The sequence below is a fragment of the Amphiura filiformis genome, chromosome 17 (assembly GCF_039555335.1).
Source record: "Amphiura filiformis chromosome 17, Afil_fr2py, whole genome shotgun sequence".
Classification (NCBI taxonomy): domain Eukaryota; kingdom Metazoa; phylum Echinodermata; class Ophiuroidea; order Amphilepidida; family Amphiuridae; genus Amphiura; species Amphiura filiformis.
Window position 1 is genome coordinate 15,985,419 of NC_092644.1, and position 17,465 is coordinate 16,002,883.

Genomic DNA, 17,465 nt, shown 5'->3' on the forward strand with positions numbered 1-17,465 from the left:
TATTTCTGTATAAAAGCATCGCTCAATCTTGTTCTATCGGGCTACAGTTGTCCAACATGTTTCAACTAACACGTAAATCGTCACATAACCACCTGCGTTTAACCGTCACCAATTGCGCTAATTCTGCAAAAAATTTACCAGCTATTACAGCTAGCTTGGGCAGCTAGCTCACGCTATACTATTTTCTGGATGTTGCCTTTCACATAAATAAAGGAGATCTTTAGTGAAATTCTTTGCATCCTAGAGAAATGAGCCTTTTGATACGACTAACAACCAGATACGAATGCGACAACCAGAGATGGTGTTTTGACGTGAAACGACAGATACAGATACTCTGACGGAGACAGATTTAGCAAGTTGCATGCATGTTTCGAACCCAAGGAGTTAGCATGAGTGCAATGTGATGCTATTATTTGCGTTTACTTGCATTTCATATTTTGCTATATTCGCCCAAACTCATTATTATATTCTGCAGAAGTTATTAACCACCTGGCTGAAAAGAATAAGAGGCCTTAAAATGCAAACTATTAATTTCCCCAATACAAGTTATAGTTGATAGTGACGATAGGTTTAAAGAATGAGCATCTTTATCTGTAGAGATTAACTGTACTGTGCAATGAAAAGCGCCAGAACTCTTGCCCATATTCATGTTCTCATGTCTTCTCATGTCTTTGAAAAAAAAGTACATTTTATGACGCCATACATCTTGTATTGGTACAAAACAAACAATTTATGCCCATTGGCGACAGGTTCAACGAAAGGTTTGCAATATTTATACATCATGACATGATCCAGAATGTCATTTTTAGAAAATAGCTGAACGCGCCTGAGAGCAATGATCGTTTTGAATCATTCAGGGTACTTCTAAGATATTGCGTATGGACATGGTTGGACAATGTGCATTTCATTGACCCTTATTTTACTACAATGTGCTGCAATTCTGGCATATGGGAAAGTCGTTTAGAGAGGCGTATGGGAAGGGGGAAACCCCGGCTATTAATGTGGAACACATTGAACGACGTTGATAATTGAGTGACGTTCCTCCGGGATACAGCTTTGGCCCACTTTACGGTATGAAGGATCTTGGTCGTCCAATCAGTGTTGGCACAGACAATAGAACCATCCCATGTAGAACAACCCGGGGAGAAAGACAATAGGCAAGTTTGTGGTTGGACTGTCGTTTGTAATATAATACCGGCTAGAAACATTACATTTGGCTTTTTATGGTCGTGTTCACACTATGCCTGTTTTGCCCTGGGTCCCGGGTACAACCCGGGTTAGACCCGGGTTGGTTATAAGTGTGAACAGGAAAAAACCTCAAAAAATCGACCCGGGTCAATTTTTTTCAACCTAGGAAAGAGTAGGTTAAAACCCGGGTCAAACCCGGGTATGACCCGGGTCAATTGTAGTGTGAACAGAAATTCACTGTTTGACCCGCATTACTAGAAGTAAACGCACAACCATTATCACTCCATTTCTATTGTGTCTGTCTGCACTGGGAAAGAATGATTCAGTTCTTTGGCAATAAAATCAATAAACATCCATTCCTGAGATAAGAAAGTTATTTTCATGCAAACAAATTACTAGTATTATCGAATCAAGAAGTAACAATTATTTTTGTGAGTTTTTAACCCAAAACAGAAGCAACTAGATAAATTACTTAAGGTGGAATGAAAATAAAATTGAAAAAATTAGCATAGTTAGGCCGGAGCCTGTTATATATACCGGTAATAATAGTCAATGACAGAATATGTATACGCCTGCATCATCAGTAGGCTTAGGTAAAATAATCAACCCGGGTCAATTTTCTTCATGAGAGTGGCTATAGTGTGAACAGAGATTTTTTGAACCCGGGACCCGGGTACAACCCGGATTAACTCGGGTCCCGGGTAAATAATTCATATGTGAACATGACCTTAACCGCTAAGTCGCTGCGCGAATGAGCTCCTTGTCATCATTTGGCATAATTCAAAATCATCATCATGAACCATAGACGCGAAAAGACAAATCTCCCATCTAAAGAAAACTAGATGAACTATTTAAGAGTATCAAAACCATCGTAATTATGTGGAAAACAGAACTTGCAGATCACAACCTTAACCTCAGATGTTCCCTAAATACGTGATATGCACACGCAGATTTTGTGGATAAAACTTTCACAGTTGGGTATCTTGATTTAAAGAAATACACTTCGGTTCGGCACCTGAGGCAACACATTCGATATACATTTACAAAATACGTTTTAAATAGCACTTTGCTTGTTAACATCATGACTTTTTATAGCCTCAGTCTAAATACGGAACATTGTGGTAACATCATCAGAAGGTATGTCTAGTACTTTTGAAAGACAAAAGTAGGCTATATCGCTATAAATGTGTTCTCTAGACGTGTTAGATTTCAGAGTGAGTGAAAAATAAGTCAATGACATCAATAGTGACAATACACATAAATATATATTATTATAGTAATTTTATTACAAAAGAAATAGGACCTTCTTCTATAAGCTGGACAGATTTGAAAATTCTGGAACTACTAATAACAAGGATATATGTGATGCGATCAAGCAAAATCAGACGGAACTCGGAAATATTAAATTTTCAGTTTCTATAAGATAGTAAAAAGCATTTTCAAAGCTGCAATTTGCAGAAAACCCCATGAAATTGAACAACCAGTTTCAAAGATATGAGCAATTAAAGAGTTTCCAAAACCATAGGAAACAAAAGAAAATACATGTACTGTATTTCTTTTGTTTGGCTATATCTGAAAATCAATATTTCCGAGTTCCGATTGATTTTGCTTGATCGCATCACACTGAGACAATTTACAGACAAACCTCTGGGACAAACCCCTCCCGGGAAATCCCTGAAAGAACTCAACAAAGAAGGAAAATGCCCTCCGGGAAATTCCTGAAGAAACTTCACAAAGAGGGAAAATGAAAGAGTGAAAATTACACTGGATGACACTTTACGCCCCCTAAATTTAAATCCTGGAGCCACCTAAATGATAAAGGCATCTTTATTGCATCTTTGTCTACTAACATTGTTATTTATCTGATTGATATGACGATTAGAAAGCAATAATCAGTGAATAGTGGTTATTTTCTTCTTTTGTTTCTTGGAAATTCCTTGCGTTCTGGAACAAAACTAAGCAACACTCATTGTCAGTCATGCTGGGTTAGGATTTCAATTCACGTAATATCATGTGGATTCGTATTCACATTTCATAAGGAACAATTATCTCCTCCCAAAGATTAAAAATTGTTTACCTCGAAGATGTTCCAAATATCTGACAACTCTTATGATTTCAAAGTTCAATGAAATAGTAAGACACCCATCGTGGCTCCCTGTTGATGGACATCATGATTGCATTAATGATGATGGGTTTTGCGCATCGCAATCATGACAATCAACTCCCAAATTTCGTGATTAAAACCAGAAATGGCTGATTAAAGAAATTGTTGCAACTCTATAAGGAAGATGTTAGGATTACCCATCGAGTCCAACTGTGAAACAATTTCTTCACATTTCTCAAAGCGTTGCCGTTATTTCACTCTGTTTTGGTTCTTGATTAATCCATTGACGTCTGAAAGAAAAAAACAAAGAACGTAAGTAAGTAAGTAAGTAAGTAAGTAAGTAAGTAAACAAGTAAACAAGTAAACAAGCAAGCAAGTATAAGTAAGTAAGCAAGTAAGTCATTGAATAGTACAAAACGCAGAGTAGCAAATAATTTTTCTGTCAATTAATAAAAAAATGATAATAAATACTAAATAAATAAATAAATAAATAAATAAATAAATAAATAAATAAATAAATAAATAAATAAATAAATAAATAAGCCCCGAATCACGCTAGATCACTAACACCGAATGTTGTTTCACTAGCTTACCTTCTATTCTATACAGTCAGCACATCATTTGTCAGAAAAGCAGATACACATGTAGATTTACGATGTCAGAACATGATGTTACCCTGTGCTGTCACTCGCAATTGCAATGTGCGTTATGCGGGGTGGAGGTTCAGACGGACATTGTTAAATATTCACATAGTGCTCCTCTTTTGTCAAATGATGTTCGCGCTTAATAAAATAGATGGATAACTTTATAAACAACTTTTGTCACCAGTCATCTTGCGGTGTACATGTAGTATAGTAGGCATACATGATCCCAGTACATGTACACAGTGGCGGCGCCACGGGGGGCATGGGGGGGCAAATGCCCCCAGTCAGAACTCTTGCCCCCTGTTGCCCCCCAGAAAAAACCCAAAATTACGAAAATTTCCACTTTTTACGGTAATTTTGCGCAAACTTTGTTGATTTTGCCCCCTGAAATTCACTTTGCCCCTAATGCCCCCCCCGAAAAAATTTCCTGGCGCCGCCACTGCATGTACAGCATATTAATGGCCAATAACAGTCTAAAACAAAGATGCAGCCTACCACACTATTTTCCCAAGAAATAAATGGAATAGGAAAGAAAGAAATGAGACACAAAATAGTAAATATGCTAATTGTAAATTAAAAATGTAAAATGTGAAGTGGAGGTTGTGCCACCTCCTTCAGATTATTTTTAAGGCTCAGCAAACACAAAAATGACTTTAAAATGTTTTAAACATGTTATACTTTGGGTTTTGATTTAGATAAAAATGATTTAATAACATTAAATGTCGGGTTATATAAAGGTCATGGAAACATTTTATAACGTTTGTAAGAAAACACACTACAACAATATTTTTAAAATGTTTTCAAAACATGCAAAAGGTTATTGTAAAATATTTTTTTGCAAAAATTGTTGGCCAAATATTTCGTCAACACTTAAATAACATTATATTAGAATATTTGCAGTATGAGGTTATCAATAAATGTTTTTGAATGTTATGAAAACGTTTCATACCCTTTATATGTCCTTTATACAACCCGACATTTAAACGCTTTTCTAACCCTTTGCGAATGATGTCGAAAAGGTGTTGTGTTTGCTTGGCGTAGATCCATCCTTTGTGCTCATTTTAGTGATTAAAGTTTTAGACCGGGGGGGTGAGGAACCTCACATTATGACGTCGTACCTATTTTGGTATCACTGCATGGATAGAGGGGACTCAAAGATATCCATTGGTACCAAATATAACGGTATAATTACGGTATATATGACGTTTATAATTGAAAATTGGGGGGGGGGGGTGCAGAAACACCCCTCTTCGTAGTCCGTGTTACAAAATATGGCTCGGTAGTTCTAGGGTTAATGAAGGTTGTATAACATGGTAACTACTTAGATAACCTGCGCAATAGAAACAATAACACTGTTTCCTGAAATTACGTTTTTATTTTCCAGAAAACTTAGTCGAAATAATGTGTCGCTTTCTGGATTGCTGACTTGAAAACCATTTTAACCAGTTCCTATGGTACCATTAATTCAAGAGGTCAAAAAAGGGAAATCGTATGTCACGGTGCAATTGCCCCACTGATACTTGGCGGAACATTTTGACAAGTATTCACGATTAAGGAATCGGATATTAACGTTTTCATAGTATTTTTATGGGAACTGAAAGTACACCGGACATATTAAATTGCATAATACGAGGAATGTCCTTCTGATATCAAAAATAATGATTTAAATTCGCGATATACTACAAATTTTATGACAAATGATTAAAATTGTAAATGTTAAAATTTTTTTCCGAAGTAAACTTTATGAATCTAATGATATGTACTTAAAGTGTATGTAGCTGAGATGAAAAGCCTAATATCAAATAAACAATTTTGACCTTTCATATTGAAGGTAAACATTTTGTCATCAGAAGGACATTCCTCGTGTTCAGAATGCAATTCGATATATGTTTGATGTGCTCTCATGTCCCACAAAAATACTGTCCAAACGTTGCTACCAGAGCCCATGCAATTCCTAAAAATCTATCACTTGAAATATCACCACTTGGGTAGCAACAATACGATGCAATTATTTTCTCCAATAATACGTAAACAATAAGAACAATCATATTCATTATTCTCTTAGGATAATTAGAGAATAATCATGATAAAGCCTACTAAAAGGTATTATTTTAGCCGCGTGCATCTATCGCGTCATATTACATGGGCGACTTCATTATAAAATATAATGACGTCGCCCGTGTTAACGATATGCACGACAGCGGCAAAAAAAACCCGTTTTTTATCTTTCGACAGCCATAAAAACAATAACTTTATTCTCATTCTTAAACACTTGTCTTCAATTCAAATAAAAAAAATATCATAAGTATACCAGATTCGAATCAAATAAATTATAATTTTACCTGTAGCTTAGAATCGATCAGTCCCGTTACCCGGGTCCCGTTATTGCTATGCGATCCCGCCATTGGTTCAAATAACGAATATGCGTACGTCAACCCGCGCGCGCTGAACCGTGTTATTTCGTGTCATATCACACGGCTGAGAAGATTGCAGGACATTTCTCAAGTGTTTAAGAAAATCAATTCAATGGGCCTAGAAATGGATTTAATTTTAAACCTGCACAAAAGAAACGGTAACTGGTTCTGAAATGATGTTTTATTTTCCAGAAATTATGTGTCGCTTTCTGGGTTGCTGCCTTGAAAACCGCTAAACCAGTTCCTATGGTACCATTAATTCAAGAGGTCAAAAAAGGGAAATCGTATGTCACGGTGCAATTGCCCCACTGATACTTGCCGGGAATTTTTGACAGATAATCACGATGTCAATTCCTAAAAATCTGTCACTTCCTGAAATGTATACGATGGATTTATTTTCAACAACAATATATAGGGCCTAAAAAACAAGAATACTTATATGCATCAATATTTTCTTAGGATTATTATCTCATTCAAATTGTAGTTTGAGATTAATTACTATATCTGCTATAAAATATGTTATTTATGCATGTAAAACCAAAAACCAGGGTATCAAACCTGTATCACACTTTAACCACCTAATATGTGAAGTTCGCCATGGTGTTAATAATAAAAACATTCATTAAACAGGAAGTTCAGATTCTTGTCATTATTATGTCATAATAATCAAATCAATCCGGCGGTCACCTTCCGCTTTTATTAATTGATTAATTAAAATCATAACTATTGTAAAACACACCGGGAAAACACACCCCATTTGGTTTGATACTTGCATGTATTCTGCCAATCACGTGGGTTAACTTTTTCTTCCTTTTGATGACGTATTACATGTGCCAAGAATTTTCATTGGTTAATCTGTCGACCGAGTTTGGGCTACGACCTACGGTGATAACTTTCAGATATTCTTCGTAGAAACAGCGTAGGTCATCCCTGGGAAAAAATAAATTGGAAGAAAAAATCGACAGTCTGGAGCGTTTTAGTTTGGCGCGTGTGCCGATTGGTTTTGCAATGCATGAAATGGTAAAAATCTGGGCTGTTGCCAAAGAGAGAAATACGCATCGCCGCCGCTAAAAGCCGGTATATGGAGAAGGAATATTATGTCGAGACTGAAAATAATGTAAAGGAAAATATACACGTACAATTAGCCGTCTTGTAAGTAGTAAACCATCAAATTTGGAATAACAGTGATATTTTATATGCCTGGGGCAAAAACAGGAATTCATGTACTCCAACGGCGAGCAAGCAGTGAGCTGAGTTGAGTGTGAGCTGAGACAGTTGCAGCGCATAGACTGAACTGGGTAAGGTACTCGTGTGCTCAGCCGGACACACGTGTCAAATTGAACATCGATAAAATTTCCTTCAGGAGTCCTAATAAGCAAAGATTATACCACTAGCTCCTGTAAGTGCCCAAGCAGAATCTGGTAGCAGAGTGATATTTTGCTTTAATTCTATGTTAATGCTGTAACGAACAGGAGGATTGAGGAGATATGGCTATACTGATGGCGTGAAAACCGAAGCATCTGTTGTCCCTGGTAGTTGCAGTAGAATTGAAATATTGCATTATTGAATATATCGTTACTAATTGCCGGGATATATATTATTTGTTGGAGAGCTTTGGAGTCTTTGAAGGACCAACTTGTGATTATAAATCTGCAATTGGCAGCAACTGATTTGAATGGACCTTACCGTGGTGGATATATAGTATGCAGCAGGAGAGACACAATGTATTTCACGAGGACCAAAAAGAATTGGTGGTGGTGGTAAGTCGTCGGTTTTATTATATCATGAATTCATAAACTTGTCAAGTAAATCAATTTTAATGCCCAACTTGTTAATGGACTTGTACATTATGAAAGTATGTATGACTTGAAGAGTAAAGGTCAGAGTCAGACACGTTTAGAATGATGATAGATTAATGTTATCTAAACTTCGTAAGACATGTGTATAACTGTAGTCAATAGGTAAATAAACACGTGGAGAAGACTCTTGAAGATAGGTCAGCGCCAAGATCATGAATCACAGTTATTGGAAGTTTAATTAACCTTAAAGGTCATGAACAGTGATGGAAGGTGTTCACTTCATGACTTGATCATTGCTTGCATTGGTCATGTGCATCATGTACATGTATCAGCAATTGGGGGACGAATGGGTTTTTTTCCAAAAAACTTTTTAAAAGGAAAACATTAAACATTCATTGACATCGGCAAAAGAGAACACGTTTTTGTCTGCAATGAAAGAAATGAAGACCACGTGGATGATTTGTCTGTTCGTTGTGTTGATGTCTTGATGATATGCCTGAAAGTTATCATTGGTTATTTCGCTCATCAACACTGTACATGTAATTGAACTTTGTGCAAGTTGAAATTGGGTAGCAAGTACATGTATTTGTTTTAAACTTTATTATATAAGTTCACTACATGTACTACAAGGAATTTTGCTGACTCGTGCAAAACGCCAAAGTGCTTCCCGAGAGTGGAATCATTTTATAGAAGAATGTTTTGGTTTACCTGTCGTAGAAATTATGGACAAAATAATATGCCAGTAAAAAGCTAGTAATATAACTAGTATTGTAGTCTGGTGTGAGCATGTTATTCGACTCCACCAGCACCAGATAACTGGGGATTCTGAATTGATAACTTACGATTTAAAAACATATGGTATTAACCAGAGGAGAGGGTTCCCCAAAAGTCGATGACCCGAAGACATCGCTACTCTATACCGGGTTTTATCTCATATTAATGATATCAAACATGTCACAATACGACCCAGGAAAATGGGTTCGGGTTTGGGCAGGGCTTGGCATACAGAAGTCTTTGACATTGAATTACGTTGTGGTTTAATATTAGCTCATGATATGAAATACAATTACGCATTATTAGTGGTTTAGGGTTTTAGATCATTTACTTTGTTTTGAAATTATATTCAACATTTGGCAACGAAGTTTCGCATAAAATGATCCTTATTGTACATTTAGGCCTATATTTTTCCATTAAAATACCAAATAAATGGCATGGTATGTTACACGTATACACCTTGTATCGCTATGTTTCAATCCAGACAATGTGTGACATAATATTTTCTTGCTTTCGGATGATTTACAGACTCCCTTGCAGAGTTCCGTGGCACTAAAACTGAACCATTTAAACCTTTGGCAACCCTTTTGACTCGATAATTTATGGCCAGTCAGGTGTATTTAGTACTGTGCAGAATTGGGACACGAAAAGTTAGTATTTTATCTGGTAAAACAGCATTGAAATCAAGCATAAAATATTTTACTACTTTCTATGATCAGAAATAAATACAAATCTCGATTTAAAGCAAATATATACATATGTCAGCCCCGGGATGTCAGCCTGGATATCATCAGTTGTATTAATTAATTAATTTCAGTGGGGTTTTAAGGTTCAGAAGGTAGGCCTATAGGCCTACATAGGCCTACATTGCAAATAATTTATTGATTATTATAAGTTGAGTAAAAATGAAACAGAGCAACAAAATGAATAAATTGAGCTCAGTGTTGATTAAATTGTATTCATATTTAATGATTGAGTAAAAATCTAATCAATATTGAGTTCCATTTGAATCGTTTTGTTGCGCTGTTCACTTTTTTTTTTACTTAACATTGAGTTGTTTACTATTTTTTATTTAGAGTGTAAGAGTAATAATAATAATAACCTAATACATAATAATAATAATAATAATAATAATAATAATAATAATAATAATAATACTAATAATAATAACAATAATAATAATGACAACAACAACAACAACAACAACAACAACAACAACAACAACAACAACAACAACAACAACAACAATAATAATAATAATAATAATAATATTAAATAATAATATAAAAAACAATAATGTTAACAATAAAAGCAAGAGTGCTTGAGGAAAGGAGGGAAGTTTTTTTTGTTCTCTAATTAAAATGTGGAGGCCTACACATATTTAGGAAAGCATTCCAAAGTCTTAATTTTTTTGAAAAATCTAAAAAGAAAAAAAAGAAATTAAAATGTGACAACTTCCAGAAATTAAGGCGGGAGTAACAGTAATTGTTTTCGACCTAAAGAGTAAAATACCTAACCAAAAAATAAATAAACCGTCTCAAACTTTGGCAATTAAAAGTGCAAGCCTACTATTTTTAATCAAAGAAAATAATAGGGGGGGGGGCATTAAATGTTCATCATGTCAGCCATCATAAATGTAGCACATGTATATGTGTCAACTCAGCAGCAAAGTCCACGTGTACTGAAAATGTTGCAGGTTCTCTGTGATTGCGACATATTGCGTCAAATATTTTATCCAATGTTACATAATGTCTTAATGCTGTCTGGCCAACTGGATCTTGATGTTGATTATGATTAAAACATGTGTCAAGGATCAGTCATGTTCGATTGTTCGTATGTAAACTTTTCCAGTCATCCAGGGTCTATATGGTCAACCCAGTCATGAACACAATTGACAAAATTAACAGGACTAGGCCTTTTTAATAGTTTTGACAGGTTTATGATGAAACACTATAAATAACGGAATTAGTTATGTAACACTATAAAATATCACTGTATCCGCACTCATACTGCCAGTCTAGTGGCCAGTCCAATAGTAACGAATGAACCACAAAAGCAAGCCTGAATAAAGAGTTCAAATATATTAAATCTTGTACACAAAATAAGATACGAGTAATAATACTAGCCTGGTATGAATTGGTAGACCTCTCGGAAAATGTATTTTCTCTGAATAAATAGGGCTACATCTGAGATTTAGAAGTTTGATCGTCAAGCTTGTCAAACAAAACGTTTTGGAAATCATTCGCAAAAGGTTCGATTTAGTAAAGGTTTTCGTCTGGTTATTTAAAGGGTACAAAACATTTTCATAACATTCAAAAACATTATTTGGTAACTTACTGCAAATATTTTAGATAAATGTTATTTAAATGTTGGCAAAATACTTGGCCAAAAATGTTTCCCAAAAATATTTTAAAATAAACATTTTGAAAACCTTTTAAACATATTGGTGTAGTGCGTTTTTAAACAAAACGTTATAAAACGTTTTCTTGACCTTTATATAACCCGACAATTAATATTATTAAAATGTTTTGTTTTGCTGGGTAAAGTAACATTTAAAATTAATTTAACATACAACAAGTAGGTCTATTTCCTGGAACCATATGGACCAGCATTGTGGATTACTATTTCACTTCTACCAGCACCCATGACCGGTTAACTTATGCTTATATAACAAGTAGGGAATTTGCACTAATTAACACCAATTAAATGTTTTCTCGACTATGGTATTCTGAACGGAGCTTACATTTACACAGGCCACCGCTTTTCTGTGGACATCTGGTGTGCACGTAAGAGCCATGAAATTTAAGTATTATCAAAATAACATTATGATTTAGGGTTTTAAAATTCCACGATATCAAATGAAGTATCCAATGTTTGATTTGTATAGTTATAGCAGCATGAAAGTTCGTGTTTAGGAACGAACCTAAAACTTATAGTATTAACAAAATAGTCAGCAGGGCTATTGGTACGTACTGATGACATGGTTTATCACGCTGGTTGATAAAATATGTACCTTTGTAAAATAAGCCAGACAATGAAAGCGAAAGACAACACGTGTGTGTGTGAAGCACATTACCAAAACAGAAAAAAGGTGCCAAAATCATGGGGAAGCTCCAGCTGAAGAAAAACAATTATTGTGATTGAAGGTGTTTCATCAATGCCATGATTGTGTGACATTTGCATTCACTGGACCCTTGATGTGAAATGGTTCACTACAAAGTCACTCTGCGAAAGGAATCCTTTCAAAATACTTATTGGCATGGTATGAGGTAACAAACCTAACATCGGGGAAAAAATTCTGATTTTTACTGTTTTAAACAGTAAAAATCAGAATTTTTTCCCCGATGTAATAGGTTTGTTTAGCGAATAATTTATGTAGTATCTGGTTCTAGCTAAAATGACCAGATCACACCCTGGCCCTTCCCTGTGATGACCTTCTGTGGTACATAACACGGGGCGGTGTTACCCTATATCGCTCCTATGTCAAATCTTGATGATAAAATAGGTACCCCTAGCAAAGTGCAACCCGTCATTATAATGCCATTGTTAATCTCCCCTATGCAGGTTGCTCCATTTACGATTATTGTTAGACAATTATCGCTAATAGGGTGTCAAATGACCTCATTAATAACACGCGTAGGGTGTTGGAGAAAGTTGGAAGTGATTTTCATTGACTTGTACTGTGAATGCACTGGAATCGGCGGATGTGATTCGGAAGAGGCTATATTTATGCTTGAAACATTTTTATAGGCGCTAGGCCCTATTAAATCTAAAGCGGCATATACTCCAAATTTCAAGGGTTTATCCTTTAGGGATTGTGATAAGGTGCCAATCAAGTAATAGATTTGAAATCAAATCTTTAAGATTTAAAATTAAATTTAAATTTAAAATTCTGTCAGATTAATTTTTAATCTAAAATTGATTGGTCCCTAAAAAATTGCAACTTTAAGGATTTATTTTTAAATCCTTGTAATTTAGAGTGTAGAACTTAATTCTTTCTTCAATATTTTATTAGTATAATTACCCACTTTCTGAAACGTACAGGACATACCATATCGCATGTACACCTAGTTGCCCATGGATTTAAAAAAAGAGGAACAGGCACCTTTTGAACAAAATTGTATATAAAGCAATGTTCATTATTTTGTGCTTGTGTGATTCGGAAGTTGTCCGGGTTAATTGGAAGATAGCAAGAGTGCCGAGCCAGCATGTGATACGAATTGCGTCCAGGTGTTAGCCAACATGCAACCTGTTTTATTTGAAATATTTAACCATAACACGGCTATAAACGCGGGACTAAAGGTTAAAATGAATACTATATTATGTAGGCCTGAACATGATATAAACAAATTATGAAAACAATCGATTTATATGATACTAAATACAAATGATTTAACAAACCTTTGCAACTTGTTTTTTATCTTTTTAAAAACAAATGTAGGAAAAGATCCTGCGGTACAGGATTTTTAATCACTGCAAGCATGCTGCAAGTCAGGTTTATATAGGTCAGTGCCATTACATAATGATAATCATGATAATACCAGGGGAAGGATTTCCCAAATAGGCCTACTCTTGACAAAAATTCAACGATCCTCAAAATATATGAAGTCGGCATGGACTATATTCAATTGAAGATGACCATGCTGTTTTTAAAGCCAATTTGCTACTCGAAGCTAAATGAATAGAATTAAATATTGCGTGTCAATATTGAAACCATTTTTTGTCTAATACCGAATAGGGACTTAACAAATTATTTGCTAGTTCCATCATGAGTTTATGGCTCTCGGGTGCTTCTTTAAAGTAGCGATTTTCACGTGCCATCGAATAAGACCTGTAGGTCACCCACCCTCGGCACCCTCCTCCCCCGGCACACACACGGCCAACTAATATATTATTGTAAACATATTTAATTTTAAACATTTATTATTACATTACTTGTTACAAAGCATTTGCTACAATGTGATAGAATCTCCTCATTCTATTATAATCTAATATTTATTTATAAATTCAACACAAAAATTGAACGAAATCAAAAGTTAACCTTTTATTTGAACTTTAGAGTCACATTTCGAGTTTAACACAAATACATATAAAAATGTAGGGCATGGGCCCCCTTTTGTTTTCATAAATATTAGATGAATAATGACCCATAATGACCTTACGGCCAAAATCAAACCACCATTTTCGAATCCGAGTCAGAATCCTAGACAGATTTTCAAATTGACTTGATTCTTTACAGCGGGAAGCCACTTGAGCGAGTTAGTGAATTGACTTTATGTAAGAGACCTTAAAATTAGGTTCTATCAAATTCATACTGTGTAGAGCACATTAACTACATGAAGTAAGTTCAAACTTGGTGTAATGTACGCAAATATACATCTGCTTATGACAGAAAGGATTTTCCTGAACTCATTGAATTGTACATAACATCTTTGTAAGCTTTTACCATTAGTTTTGCAAATTAGACATGTTGTCAGCAATTAAAAACATTACACACGTGTCTGAAGACAAGACAAGACAATTTGAGAAGTTTGTCTCCTGGGGTTTGTCTTCGGGCAAGATCATGGCTAAGCAGAAAACTCAAAATTAAAACGTGTCTCATTGAACTGGCTTCAAATGACATGTCTTACATTTTAGACCTGTCATGCATTAGAGACATGTGTGTAAAATGTCTTGTATAGCCTATGTTATGTATAGGCACGTGACGTCGTGTCCTTACTCCTGTTTGGACAGTATTTATTGTGGGACATTAGAGCACATCAGACATATCGAATTGCATTCTGAATACGAAGAATGTCCTTATGATATCAAATAATTTTGATTTTTTTTTTTAAATTCGCAATGTAATAGGCCATGCGTTTTGAGTTGGGCCGGTAATGCGTTACATGTTTTCGCGAGATGAATGAACATTGCATGTTTTTCGTTTAGATATGAATATCTTTCACATATTATACCCAACATATATAAAAGTATACATTTTCTGGCTGCAAATGAACCAAGGAATCCAAAAATGCACTTTAAAATGACATAGGGTGTAACACTAAGGAGTTATGAAACTGAAAATACTAAATATGTTAGGGAAAAAATGTAAAATTTGACAAATTAAAAAAAAAGTCAGCTTCACCCCACATATTTAAAAGTTCCATATTTGAATTCCTCTCAGTCAGAGCTTTAAATACACATATAACATCATAGGGTTCAATAAAATTAAAATGATTTTGCGCCAGCCTCTTTCAAGGCATATTTTCCCATTGACTTCAATGTGTAACCCGAACGGAAAATAAAATATGCAAAATTGCTTCTCAATTTCTCAAAGCAAATTAAATTACCTGGAATATGATTGTATGGTGTTATAGTATGCAGTTTAAAGTGAATTGTAATAAGGTGAAAAAAGAAATGGACCTCTTGCATCATATGACCCCTGGGGGGTCACTTTTATTAAATTTGCTCCTCCTGATCCTCCTCCACCCCGCACATTATGCTAATTAGATGCAAATTATTCAAATGTTAATAACTTTTTACAACTTTTTAAAGGTTTCTGGTTTACTGTATTGGTCTCATCACAAGCTTTAATTTGACACCAAATTTAACTACATGGGCTGCATATTAACTGAGAAAATTAAAAAGATGAACCCCAAAATGTTGCGCGCATGTAACATCTCCACCTATTTACTGGCCCAACTCAAAACGCATGGCCAATAGTATACACATTTTATGGCAAATGATTAAAAATTGATATTTTTGATATTTAACAGTACTCGAAGTAAACTTTATAAATCTGATGTGTATGTAGACTATGCCATAGTCGAATTTTGATTTAAATAAAAATGTGTTATTATTAATCATGATGAACGCATCCTGTTGGAGCTCAAAATTATACTGATGTGTATTATAATTAATAGTAAAATGGTCATAAAGAGTTTATATAATTAGTGACAGTAAAAGTAAGTATACTTATGTTATTGAATGCAACATATCTTGAATAATGGCTCACTTTAATACTGAACAATTCACTTGGGAAGCTAATAAACAGAGGGAGTACGGTGACTGAAAAGATCAGATGTGAACATCTATCAATTGCACACAAATTAATACAAATCAGAGTTTTATGTTTAAATCAGGGCCGTAGCAAGCAGGGCAGCCAGGGATGCCATGGCCGCCCCACTTTTTGAGAAATTTGTTATGTTTTTCTTTATATCTTTATTTCAATTTGGTGATATATTTGTATTTTGGCCGCCCCACATTTGTCATGGCCGCCCCACATTTTACAACCTTGCTACGACCCTGGTTTAAATGTAATAGCCAGAGTATGCAAAATGGGCAAGTGGGCTACGGAGAAGTCTAATGTGTATGTAGATGGGATGAAAAGCGGACGATCAATTGAAAATTTTGACCTTTCGTATTGAAGATATGGATTTTTTTTTACCAAAACACCAAAAAAATTAGGTCTTTTGGGGAAAAAAATCCATATCTTCGATATGAAAGGTTAAATTTTTCAATTGATCGTCGGCTTTTATTATTAGATTTATAAAATTTACTTCGAGGAAATTATTATCGATTTATATAGGACCATGCGTTTTGAACTCAACACCCAAAAAGGGTGGTGGCGTCACACTTTTCACTGTGATCATTTTGTTTTTTGAGTGTATCTTTGGAAGAAATATAGGTATGACAGTAAATTTGGTATCAAATGAAGGCTAAGATATTGATTAGTAACTATGGACAGTTTCATTATTAAGATATCTTGAACATTGGCAGAATGGCACCCAATCCAATTGACCAAGTCAGGGTGGTGGTGGCAGCGGTGCACGGGCAGCGGTGCACGTACTCATGTACAAACTCTATGGGTAGTTTGTATTTTAAGTGCACACAATTGTAAAATTTTGCAATTAAGTACTTCAAATGTGTCCTTATTACTATAACTTTGGTATCAAAAGATAGCTTATATCTTGGTGTAGATTATTCATCCAGTAGTTCAAAACATTAGTTTGTAAATTGAATCTAATACTGGAACTAATTTGCAACTCACTTTGCTACGTTGCGTCCGAAAACATCGGACTTCGTCAGGCATCTGATTGAAGATGTTGTGATGACGTCAGATGTTGTGACGTCAGACGGCGAGGAATGTCTCGTAACGCCGGGTCCCATGCACGTGACAACTGGAAGCGGAGTCCCCTTTTCTGTTAATGGCGGGATCCTCCACTCTCTCCCATATGGATTCTCTGACTCCTCGCTCAAACCACTTCTCCTCCTTATCTAGAATAACCGCTTCCTCAGGGTTGAAGAAATGTTCAGTTTTCTTGTTGCAGATAGCTTAGTTGTCCATGTAAACATTTTAAAACCTTAACTTTCTTAAAAGAAAATGAGAGGACTGGTAGTCACAGGTAAGTCACATGACATACAAATTCGTCCGTATTCTCTGCACAGTAAACCCAAATTTTCAAGCGCAATATACTGCTAGAGAAATACCATCGCTGTATTTTTAAAAGTATACCCCCTAGGATAGCAAAAGTATACATTTTTGTAAAGCTCTTGGCTCAAG

The 17,465-nt window shown here is 35.2% G+C and overlaps 1 protein-coding gene across 1 annotated transcript in view; it reads left to right on the forward strand.

Moving 5' to 3' along the window:
* The first annotated feature begins 7,193 nt into the window (after positions 1–7,193).
* The window catches only part of LOC140137003 (uncharacterized), a 66,636-nt gene continuing 56,364 nt past the window's right edge, over positions 7,194–17,465 (forward strand). The window contains exon 1 of the mRNA XM_072158664.1: positions 7,194–8,110. Within this exon, the coding sequence (XP_072014765.1) occupies positions 8,073–8,110 (38 nt within the window). The 5' untranslated portion in view covers positions 7,194–8,072. The remainder of the gene's footprint in view (positions 8,111–17,465) is intronic.